This window comes from Gavialis gangeticus, unplaced genomic scaffold (assembly GCF_001723915.1).
Source record: "Gavialis gangeticus isolate Ggan-Ray unplaced genomic scaffold, GavGan_comp1, whole genome shotgun sequence".
Taxonomy (NCBI): domain Eukaryota; kingdom Metazoa; phylum Chordata; order Crocodylia; family Gavialidae; genus Gavialis; species Gavialis gangeticus.
In genome coordinates, this window is record NW_017729025.1 from 119740032 (window position 1) to 119752159 (window position 12128).

The 12128-nt window shown below is 39.8% G+C and overlaps 1 protein-coding gene across 4 annotated transcripts in view; it reads left to right on the forward strand.

The window, feature by feature from the left end:
- Window positions 1-12128, forward strand: part of LUZP2 (leucine zipper protein 2) — a 479617-nt gene that overhangs the window by 405646 nt on the left and 61843 nt on the right. For 2 of the 4 annotated variants that reach the window (XM_019519485.1, XM_019519482.1), the window contains exons 8-9: window positions 1549-1617; window positions 8117-8191. In XM_019519485.1, the coding sequence (XP_019375030.1) occupies window positions 1549-1617; window positions 8117-8191 (144 nt within the window). The remainder of the gene's footprint in view (window positions 1-1548; window positions 1618-8116; window positions 8192-12128) is intronic. The other 2 variants (XM_019519483.1, XM_019519484.1) reach the window with 2 other exon arrangements.

Genomic DNA, 12128 nt, shown 5'->3' on the forward strand with positions numbered 1-12128 from the left:
TCTGACAGGACCTGCCACTGATGAACCCGTGTTGGTTGCCCCTAAGCATGCAGTCCCCTGCTGGCCCCTCCTGGATGTGTGCCAGAATAATTTTCTCAAACAGCTTGCCTAGGATCGAGGTAAGACTAACTGGCCTATAGTTTCCCAGGTCCTCCTTCCTCCCTTTTTTGAAGATGGGAACCACGTTGGTTTGTATCAGCACAGCCATTTGTCTTTTGTGGTTAAAGTACTACAGTGATAGGCCTTACAAAAATAATTAAGGACATTTGATAGTATTTTTGCCCCCTGACACTACTGGGATTAGAAACTTGCATCTAGAGGACACTGCAGTAAAGTCTGGCTTTAGTTACAGCCATCCTGCTTGACTGACTTCACTGTGTCTGACAATATATTAATGAAAGCATGGACAATAAAAGCAAGTGTTGCAAATACTAAGTACAAGATTCTCTGTCTATGCCCATGCTGTGGATTCAGAAACTCTTTCCATCCTGTTACATGCTATCTAGATCTGGGTCTGGGTATGTAAGAGTAAGCCAGTCTACATCCCCACATTTGACCTGGGAAGAGAAGCCAAAGGAATGGATGGAGATTTGTCTCTGCCTTTGCATTCCCTGATGAGAAAAACTGAAATGGAATTTTAGATTGGGAATCATATAATGCACTAGTGTACTAAGCCAGGAGACTATTAATATATGCAGTGTGAAACGTGTGACTTAGAGAATTTTCTCTAAGTCTTAGAATTTTAGACCTACTTTTGTAATAGTACAGCTTATTTACCATGCTCTTATTCCACACTGTGCCTAAAAAAAAATCTAATTAAATGCAAAAATTATGGATAGACATTTTCTGGGATTTTTTTCCCCATAAAAATGCTGTCAGGTTCAAATGTTGAAGCATTCCATGGAAAATGTCTGATTTTGCTGAAATTCTAACTCTGGCTTTTTTTCACCTGCCTATGTCAAGATCCCATGACAAAATCCTTCTTCCCAACAGACTTTTCTTAGTCCTCAGCAGTATACCAGGCAGCTGAATGGGCAGTCAAGCCTTTGGAAGTCCTGATAGTGCCAGGTCATAGGCTCTTGGCAGCGCATCTGGAGTTCACTGCTTTGGGGTGATAATCTACCAAATGTGCTTTCTTGGTATATCAGGCTCTGAAGCTCCTATCTCCTCTGCAGCATATGCTGATTGGGTACCATTACTGTAAACCACCTTGAATCCCAAGATCCCAGGGTCCTGGCTCCTTAGCAGCCTGCAATACCAGGACTTAAGGGCTCCCTAGGTGAAGGGCAGCTCAGCAAATGGTCTACTCGTGAAACCAGGGCTTCCAAACTCCTGCATAATCAGCAGTACTCATATCAGGGAGCTTGAGAACTGAGGATTCCTTGGAAGCCTTCTTGGTAGCCAGTCCAAGTTCCTGGAAACAGGCTTCTCAGGCTTACCTCTTGAGGTCAGTGCTGGGATTCCTTTACCAGCTCCTATCCTAAGTCTGATGATGTCTCTTTGGTTACTCCTTTGTTCTGAACTCTTCCTCTTCTCCCTTCACCCCAGAGCAGAGCTAATGGACAGAGAGACCTAATGGATGCAGTAAGTTCATTTATCAGAATATTTTCTTTCATGGTAAATATTGAGTTTTCAAGAATTTGTTGTAAAATCTAGCCCTGGGAAGGCAAAGGCATGAGTCCTAACACATTTGTATTTAGAAAAACTAGAAAAGGGACAGAGGTATAGTTAATCTTATAACTTTCACACGTTCTTGGCAAGTATTGAGTATACACTAGTCAGTAATAATATAATATGTTATACAATATTACATTTCTAAAGATATGGGTCTGCTATCCACTTTCTTTTAGTCATAGAGTGGTATTTTAAGTTCAGGAAGAAACACTGAGGGAAAAAAATTTAATAAGCAGAGAAAAGTGATGCTTCTATTAATGAAAACCACAAAGGTCAAGATTCTCCATTTTGAGTGAATATCCAGAGTAGTCACTAATGAAAAATAAAAGCATTAAGGTATTAATGAGCATGTTCATCAGGAAAATGTATACTGCATGAGGATTTTGGGAAGACTCATATATTAAGTAGGCTTACTTTCTTGTTATACCAGCCTGAAATATAAATCAGATACTTTTGAACAGCTGGTTTTAGCTGTGTATTTGATTAAACCATATAGCACCAAAAAAAAGTGGCATTTTCAGTTACATTTAATGTTCTTTTCTGTAGAAAATAGTGAAGCTCAGAGGCTTTTAGTATGTGGGCATGTCTACATGAGATGTTTACTGTGCAGTAGACTAATTAGATACACAGTAATTGTCTTGGCATCTACACATGTGCTTCTCTTGTGCTGGAGTAAACTTATTTACTCTGCAGTAGAATGGCATTCATATTTAAAAGTATTTGTATTTACACATACTATCATGTTGTGGAATAAAAATCTCCACAGTAGCACACATGTAGATGCTGGCTGGCACACAAGGGTGCTTCAGTGCAGGGGGTGCCTGCTGGCTAGACCCTACACTGAAGCACCCTTCTGCCCCAGCCAGGCCCACCACTGCATGTTGAGCCAGGGGAGCAGCCCCAGGCTAGAAGGCTGACACTCTGAGGCTGCGGCCAGCCAGGGCTGCTCTTATCTGGCTGAACATGCTGCACTCCCAGGCATATGTTCAGATGGCAATAAACTCCAGAGTTTATCGCTTCACATTAATTGCACGCATGGGCACACCCAGTGTGTTCTTCTAAGAAGCAAATGTCTACAGAGTAAGTACAGTAAAAAAAAAATTCGTAAACCTTTAGTGGCAGCCCCTCTTTCCTGTTAGATAGGTATCCCTTCTAGAATTTGCAATTAAAATAAAATTAGGAAATTTAAAAGAAATACAAAAAAGGTAATATCCTACCCTTGTTTTTCTTAAATTATTATTTATTTAGGGCTAAATGAAAAACTAGAATTAACGCCTATTTGCTAGTCATACATAATCAAATGTGATCCAGTGTTTCCTAACTGATCAAAATGTGTAATTCCATCCTCCTATGCAGGTATAAACTAGCCCAAACTGATAGTTGAAACTGTTTTCAAAAAATCAATTGCTTGCAACACAAAGTCATCAGTTATCTAAAATCTCATTTGAGATTTAAGAAAAATCACTTCTTGATTGACTAAGTGTCAATGAATAATCATTTTAAAAACTCACTATTTTAATATTGGTAAATGAATAATTGATTTAATCCAGAGCTATACATCCGATAACCTGTAGAGGCAAAAATAATTTGGTTATAATTGTAACAAGGGCTAAGTACAGATGTTCAAAAAGCCTGAGGCTTTATGCAAAGATCTCTCTGTTAGGTTGAGAGGGAACAGAACAGATGTTTGATGTTGGGGAGGGGCATGGGGCTCTGAGCCTGCCTGCATGGCCTAGGCCAGTGAGGCCAGCTGGAGGTGTTTTCATACTCCTTCTAGGAGGCTGCTGAAGAATGTAGAGTCCAGCTGAGCAGCTGGCCACCCCTAATTAGCCAGCACACACCCTCTCCTCAGCCCCATACTCCCACCAGCTGACTGCATTGCAGAGAATCCACTACCTCACCCCACCATATCAGGATTCAAGGCCGCTGATCCAGATGAATTAAGCACCAGCTGGCTATCACCCCTCAAAGGCCATCACTTAATTCTTTATTACCCCCAGAGAAGAACTAGGGCTTTATGGATCCAGTATCTCAACCCAAAGGGAATCAATTGTTATTTGCATTCTGTTAAACTGTGAATATCCAGAGGGAGGAACAAAGTCCAATATGAATCAAATAGCCGAAGTCCATTAACTCATGAACTTGGGAGGGGGGAGAAACTAAAGCACATTTCTTGGTATAGATATGTATGCAGCCAGTCCTGGAATTAAAATGCTTAAATGCTTAACAACCTCTGCAATAGATGTCAGGAAAAACAGGGAAAGCAAAAATAAAAAGAAGGTACCATAGCTCTTGGCTTACCACATGTCCTGGTATGCTACTCCAGGCATCTGCCCTGCTTCTACTCTCCTCAGTATTCTCCAGCAACTCTGGGCTTTCAGCTTGTGCTTCCTGCCATGTGTCCCAGCCCTACACACTGCAGAGACTTCCATCCAATCCTCCCCACATTGCCCAGCAGCTCTGGGTCTGCCTCTGTGTCCTCTGCCATGCATCCTGGCTCCTCAGAGGCTTTCCTCCCCTGCCTCTGCATAACTCTTTGTGGCCTCCCTCTACTTGGAGCTGCCTGTGTCCCTTGTCCTTCCCTCTTTCCTGTCCCACCCTCTTTCTCCTCTGGGAGTTTCCTGGACCAGTGTAATCTGGATGTGAAAGCATGTGACTCTGGGTACCCAGTGGTACAGCTTTCCCCCTAGACGTTGCTCCTATCCAAACCTCACCTACCACCATCCAGGCTCCAGTCTGTGAAGCACCCTGCAGGCTATCTCCCCTGTGGATAAACAGGGAGGTGCCAGTGCACCCTGTTACATTAGCCAAGATAGAAGAATCTAGACTTATGCCTGGTTTATTTCATGAACTATCAGGAACAGAAAACCATGGATAGAAATAGAATAGAGTCATGCTCATAGGCAAATTCAGTTAAACTAGAGGTAAAAAGGTACTTCTCAAGCAGAGTGAACTAGGAAGAATTAGAAGAAAGATTTTGTAGTGTAAACCAGTTGAGTAGCCAAGCTTTGAAAGAAAGTTTAGGGTAAAGATATCACTTTCTCTTGTTAAACTACCAGTAAAGCCAAAGCACGAGAAGGGTCTATGTTTAGAACTTATCTTTACATAGATGTAAATGCTTTGTTAGGAGATGGATGAGCCACTGGTGATAATATAGTAAGTTCAAGGTTTCAGATAGAGAAATATGTCTGGGGGATGCAAAGAAGATCTTTGGTTCCATGTCTCTCCTGTGGAAAACTGAAGGATTTTGCATGGAGCAACATAAGCCACACTTTTTTGGAAGATGTTTTTTGTGGCCGCCAGTGAATATATCTTCTCAGTTGTCCAGGGCAGCATTATAGCTGACTTCTAGAAGAATGAAGCTTCTGGCCTGCAGGTCTTACACAACTTAACTCCTTTACTGCTTGGTATATGCATCTTGCTTTAAAAGAGAGATCAAGATGAATCTTTAGACTATCCAGATGATGTGCAGAATATGATGAATAAAGTCTCTGCTAAGTAGCTAGAGTCACTGTGCCAAAAAGGGGGCATCATTTGCACGTTTTTACATCTTATACATTCAAATACATATATGCACAAAAACCCTCAATCTGGCCTTTATTATCATGGCATCAATAAATCCAGAGTCACTCAGTGTAACTTAAGATTTGAATATAGTCCAGTCTCTCTTTATACCTATAAATAGCTGTGGCATTTTCTTAAAGGTGTTTTAAAGTAAAATAGGATGAGTGTATTGATTTCAGTGGGAATTTGGGTCTGTGTACTGGGTGGGTCTTATTTAAGTTACTGAACTGACAGTAATTGCTCAAAGTAGTCTCAGGGGATAAAACAAAATAGTTCATTTAATTTCTTTTCGATTAAAGCCTGATTCTTCAAGGTCCTGAATCCAATGACAAACTCAGTACTTTCAGTTTTCATAGAGCTTGGTTGAGGTCAGTGATTCTCTGCACCACACAGAAACAAGCCCTTATAGTAGGTATAGTTAAAACTTTCCCTTTACCAGTAAGTAAGATATAATCATATAATAATAATAGTAGTTGATATTATTGGAAAAAGCTGCTTAAACTATTTGTATCTTTTTGATGATAAAGCAAAGAAAAACTTCACTCCCCGTAACTGTTTAGTACCAGCTTTTAAAGAAGGCAGTATTCAAATGGATTTCCAAACTTTTTGTATAAATGTTATTCTTTACTCAGCCTTTACTATTTTTAATTATTTTTTCTCATCTGAGTTTTGTTTATTTCCATAGGAGTAACTCAAAGTTACAACAGAATTTAAAAAATTATAGAAAAAATAATTGGTTACTCTAAAGTTACAGGAAGTTAAAAACTAAAATACCAAGGTTTAAACATCAGTTATTGCTCAATGAATATTGTTATTTCAACAAGAAAACTTAATCATAAACTAAATGCCATTGTGTGGCAGCTGGATTGTTACCACTGGACCATGAATAAAAATGAATTTACACAAAGTCTTCCACTATCCAAAGTTCCCTTAAAATCAGTGGAAAAATTCTTTTTATTTCAAGGGGCTCTGAATAAGAAAGACTTTTACTTTTTTTAGAAACATATATGTTATTTTACCTGACCATACCAGTACTATGTCTGTCTTTGGTAATGACTGGTGTCAGATGTTTGAAAAGATGATGACACACAAAACATAGTGAAAAATTATAGAATATCATGGTAATAGGGAAGGTTTCATCTGCTCTCATCTCATTTAGTGGTCAGTTTATGCCCTGAAGCCGTGGCATGGCTGGAAGATATATTTCTAACTAATGGAACTATGGATGATAGTGTTCTCCACAAAAATGCCTAAGCCTTTTTTAAATGCAGTTAAACTCTTTTCATGTAGTTAGAGACTGGAATGCATTGACTCAGTGTCATGGCTTTTGTCAGTTTAAACCAGACATTTAAAACTAAATATTTAATATAATTTCTGGCATTTAATTCTGCACATAACCTTTTGTTAGATTCAGATTGTTCACTAACGCATATCTTTGACTACCCTTAATAACATAGGAAAATGTCATTTATGTAAAGTCTGTACTGCAATGTACAGTAAGCATACCTTTATGAGAGCTAGTTTGCAGGTCAGAAGTGGAGTAGACATATCAGCACAGTGTTCTACATGCTAAATAACATGTTGCAACAGTACCTGAAATACCTACAGTATACTTTAGTGTTCAGTAAAGAAGTACCCTTAGAAAATCTTCCCTGAGAAAATCTTTACCTGGCAATGTATCAAATAAGTCAGGCATCAGAACAGTAGTATCCTAGGGGAAAATTAACAATAAGTTTTAGTAATTGATTGTTTGCAAATGTCTAATCAAAAGTAAAAAATATCATTTTTTTATAACTGATGAGATAGAACGTTACAGAGCTAGTCATATGCATGATGTATGTTGTCTCATTAAAATTTCCAATGGAAAAGATAACCATCTGCTTCAGTGTACCCCTTCCCTTTTCATTCATATACACTGAATGTAACTGCAGGGCTATTTACATTTGAAACTACTGCAATAAAAGAAAAAACACAACATCCTTTCTTTTTGGTTATATAGTAATGTGATATTACATTATTGGAGGCACAGCCGGAGGAAGCTAAAGATCCTTAATTCCTTTAAAGTCTAATTCCTTCCCAGAATTTTATTTTTCTGCAGGGAGAATTCCATTGAATTGTAATAGATTCCTACTGGAAAAATGTCATTCTTCAAAATTACTCAAGTCAAATTATACATATATAAGTCAGTGGAATGACTGGCACCAATATTTAATAAATTGTCAAAATCAAGGTTTGCTTCTCAAGGACTGATGTTTACAATGAGAAAATAATAAAATGCACTGTAAAAAGAGAAAACCTCTCCAGCATGTTTTCCATCTAAATTTTGTGACCCCGTATTTGAATCCCTGTGTCTCCAAAGACATTCTCATCATGCTGTTGCATTAACAGCCATTTGTTTAGCCTTTCCTTTCAGATCTCTAGAGAAGGGGAGGAAGAAGCAGACCTAAAGTTAATCCCTTGTATACCAATCTTCTCATAGTATTTCTGCATGTGGGTGTGTGGGGGGAAGTATTTTAATGGACAGTATTAAAATGCTTAGAATAAAAGACAAATTACTGAATAATTAGCAAAAGAGTTCAATATATGTAAATACTCTGATTATCACAAAAACCCCACTACTGCCACTGGCATTAACTTCCATTGGCATAAAGGAGGCAAGTTTGGACCCAATTTCCACATGAAGAGCATGTTTTCTCAGTTTAAAAAAAAATCGCTTGAGGCTTGGTCATCTGGCAGGCAATTATGACCGTAATCATATACATTGCTCTATAGAGTTTAAATCCCTTCCTGTCTTACAGGCACAGAATGCAAAATTACTGGGTAAATGATTATATTGTAAATTACATCAGCAACTGTGTTTTTCTTTTTATCCCCACAGGCACAACAGCTAACAGATCTGGAGCAAAAACTTGCAGTTGCAAAAGATGAACTAGAAAAGGCAGCCCTTGACAAAGTAAGAACCTATATGTGTACTCTCAGCTGCTTTATCTGGACTAGCTATGGACATCTCTGGGATCTGACAAAGAAAACCATGTTAAGGCACTGTAGTGACTTCATGCATTGCAAGTAGTTCCATGCTTAAAGTTAAACACAATGTCATGTTTTACAGGGCTTGGGTCAGGAAGATTAAAAGTCTTAAAGAGACAATTCCAAGTTTACCATGCAACAAAGTACAACCAAAGAGAAAGATGCCTCTCTCTGATCTGACTTGGGTTACATTTGAACTCTTAGTTGTGATTCTGCATACAATACAGGGTGGAGATATATAAATTCATAGGTATAACAAAGCTAGCATCCCTCCCTTGGCTCCTCAGAGAACAGAAGTTATGCCATCCTTGACAGCACATTCCCTCTAGTAGCTACAATTAGCTCAATAGGCCAGTTGTTGGCAGTAGGGTGTATATTAGATTTGTTTAATGTACAAGTTGTTGGGGGGAGAGGGTACATTAGGTTTCAGGGCAGAGGCTGCATTAGGCTTGTCTGCCTCCCACTTCCTTTAGGAGTGCATGGAGGAGGGGCAGTCCTTGATCTCCCACAAATGTGGGGCTGTGATTTTCCTTGGCCTTTGTATAAGGTGGACGAGGAAGTGAATTGAAAGGATGGTCAAACATTCAATGAAATATTCTCCAACACCCTTTTCATGTTCATAGGCAAGTATTAGAAAATATTGTTTTGATGAACTCAAAATTCCATGCAACATTAGAATACAGCCGGGGGGAAACGAACACTTGAGCAAACTATGTTTCAGTTATCAACTCAGTACAGGTTAAAATAACAATTATACATTCTCAGTTAGAGCAGTGTCTGACACCTTTTCAGGTTGTAAGTTTTTCAGGCTGGAGTGACCCAACTTAAGTCAGAGGTGGGAGGGTACTAAGATCCAGATGATGCCAGTGCCACCACCATTTCTCTCTGCTGTGGCACAGGAGAAATGCTTTCTACTGCTCCTTACTTCAACAACTGAAGGCCTCCAAATATCATAGAATCCTAGAAAATGAGAGTTGGGAGGGACCTCAGGAGGTCATCTAGTGCAACCCCCTGCTCAAAGCAGGATCATCCCCAACCAGATAATTCCAACCAAGGCTTTGTCTAGCTGGGTCTTAAAAACCACGAGGATGAGTTCCACAGCCTGTCTGGGTAACTGGTTCCAGTGTTTTACTACCCTCCTAGTGAGAGAGTTTTTTCTTAATATCTAACTTAAACTTCCCTTGCTGCAATTTGAGACCACTGCTCCTTGTTCTGTCATCTGCCACCACTGAGAATAGTCTAGCTCCATTCTCTTTGGAACCACCTTTCAGGTAGTTGAAAGCTCAGTCTTGTCTTCTCCAGACTAAATAAGCCCAAATCCTTCAGCCTGTCCTCCTAAGTCATATTCCCTAGCCCCCCTAACCATTTTCATTGCCCTCTGCTGGACTCTCTCCAATTTGTCAACATCCTTTTTATAGTAAGGGGCCCAAAACTGGATACAGTACTCCAGATGTGGCCTCACCAGTGCAGAACAGAGGGAAACAATCACTTCCCTTGCTCTGCTGTCAACACTCTTGCTAATGTAGCCCAGTATTCTGTTAGCCTTTTTGGCAACAAGACACGCTGTGGGCTCATATTCAGCTTATTGTCCCACAGTCCTTTTTCTGCAGGGCTGTTATCCAGCCAGTTAGATCCCAGTCTGTACCGGTGCATGGAATTGTTCTGTGCTAATACACTTGTTCTTATTGAACCTCATGAGATTTCTTTTGGTCCAATCTTCCAATTTGTCTAGGTCTCTCTGAATCCTAATCTTACTCTCCAGTGTATCTACTACTCCTCGCACCTTGATATCATCTGCAAACTTGCTGGGGGTGCACTCTGTGCCATCTTTCAGGTCATTGATGATGATTTTGAACAAAACCAGCTCCAGGAATGACCCCTAGGGCATTCTATGCGATATCAGCTGCCAACTAGATATTGAGTCATTGACTAGTACCCTCTGAGCCTGTTGATCGAGGCAGTTTTATATCTACCTTACAGTCCATGCATCCAACCTGTTCTTCCTTAACCTCAAAATATCTATGTCCAGAGGCAGGATCCAATGGTTCTTTGGGCTGGATCTGACCCATGGACCATAGGGAGCTGACCCCTGAGTTAGAGTATTAAATTAGCAAACAAAATATCCATTTTCAATCAAATAAATCAAAAATAAGATTTTTTAAAAGTACACAATAAAATATACATGTCAACTCATTTCAACTTTTATACAGGCATACCTCGTTTTATTGCGCTTCCCTTTATTGCGCTTCTCAGATATTGTGTTTTTTACAAATTGAAGGTTTGTGGCAACCCTGTGTCGAGCAAGTCTGTCGGCGCCATTTTTCCATTGGTGCCATTTTTCCAGCAAATGATGTTTAGCATTTTTTTAGCAATAAAGTATTTTTTAATTAAGGTATGTACATTGTTTTTTTAGACATAATGCTATTGCACACTTAATAGACTACAGTATAGTGTAAACATAACTTTTATATGCACTGGGAAACCAAAAAATTCGTGTGACTCGCTTTATTGCAGTGGTCTGGAACTGAACCCGCAATATCTCGGAGGTATGCCTGCACATGCTTTACATAACATAACATGTCACCCTAATATCATGGTCAAAACATTTGGGCAAATATCTCACTATATTTAACCATGACAAAATACAAAGTTTCAACAATGTCAAAATAAAATCTTTCATTTTCTTCAAAACATAATTTTAGAATTGTGCCATTTTATTTGTACTTTTTAATTTGAATTTTGGAAGCTCTACCAAAGAAGTATTTCCAGGTTGGACCAATTCTGGATACTTAACAATATGATTGCCACTTCCTATGCTCTCTAAAAGCTTGCTCAGTATACTCTTTAAAAGTTTCAGAGAAGAACACTGGAAGATGGAAGATATATATGTGTGTGTGTATGTGTGTGTATACATATATGTGTATATATATGTATTGTATACTTATATATAATAAGTGTGTGTGTGTATGTATATGTGTATATATGTGTGTGTGTATACATACGTGTGTGTGTATATGAATGTATATATTTATATATATATGTATGTGTGTGTGTGTATTAGGGATGTGCAAAATGGGCCGTATTCAATTTGGATTCAGCCCAGATCAGGAATGGAGATTCAATTTGTTGATTCGGATCACCATCCCTGATTCGACTCGGCCCAATCCTGATCTGAAGATTTGATACTGATTCAGCGAATCAGTGATTCGGCAATAGAAACAGCTTTAAATGTTTTTTTTTACATACCTCAAGGTACCAGGCACAGCTCATGAACACTGCGACGCAGGGTGGATGGAGCATCCCACAGGACCCTGAGGGGCCGCCCTGCATGCTCAGTGGTGAACCTGGAAATGGATCAGAAGTACTTGCAGTCCACTTCCAAGTCCACTGGGGAGTACACTCGAGCCCCACCCCACCTTGTACCCTCCTGGCTCAGTAATTAGCTGCAGGGGGATCCTGGGTACTCCCCAGACCCAGGAGACACTAGTCACCAAGCTGGAGGGGGTGCAGTGCTCCCCCAACCCCATGCTTCCCAGCAGATCTGGAAGTGGACTGGAAGTGCTTCTGGTCCACCTCTGGGTCTGCTGCCGAGTGTGCTGGGGAGCCCCCTGCACTCCTGTGGCACACTCCATCTGCCCCAGAATTGCTGCATTCACAAGCCACCTCATGCTTTGAGGTATGTAGAAAAAACATTTATGCATATGTGTGAATCGCTGAATTCAGAGCATTCTAATTCAGTTTGGAGGGATTAAAGGGTCTCCTGATTCAGTTCGGATTCGGAGATTCAGTTGCTGAATCAGGCTGAATCTCCACCAAATCAAATCGGGAACCGAAGCTTTGCACAGCCCTAACCTTATATATAT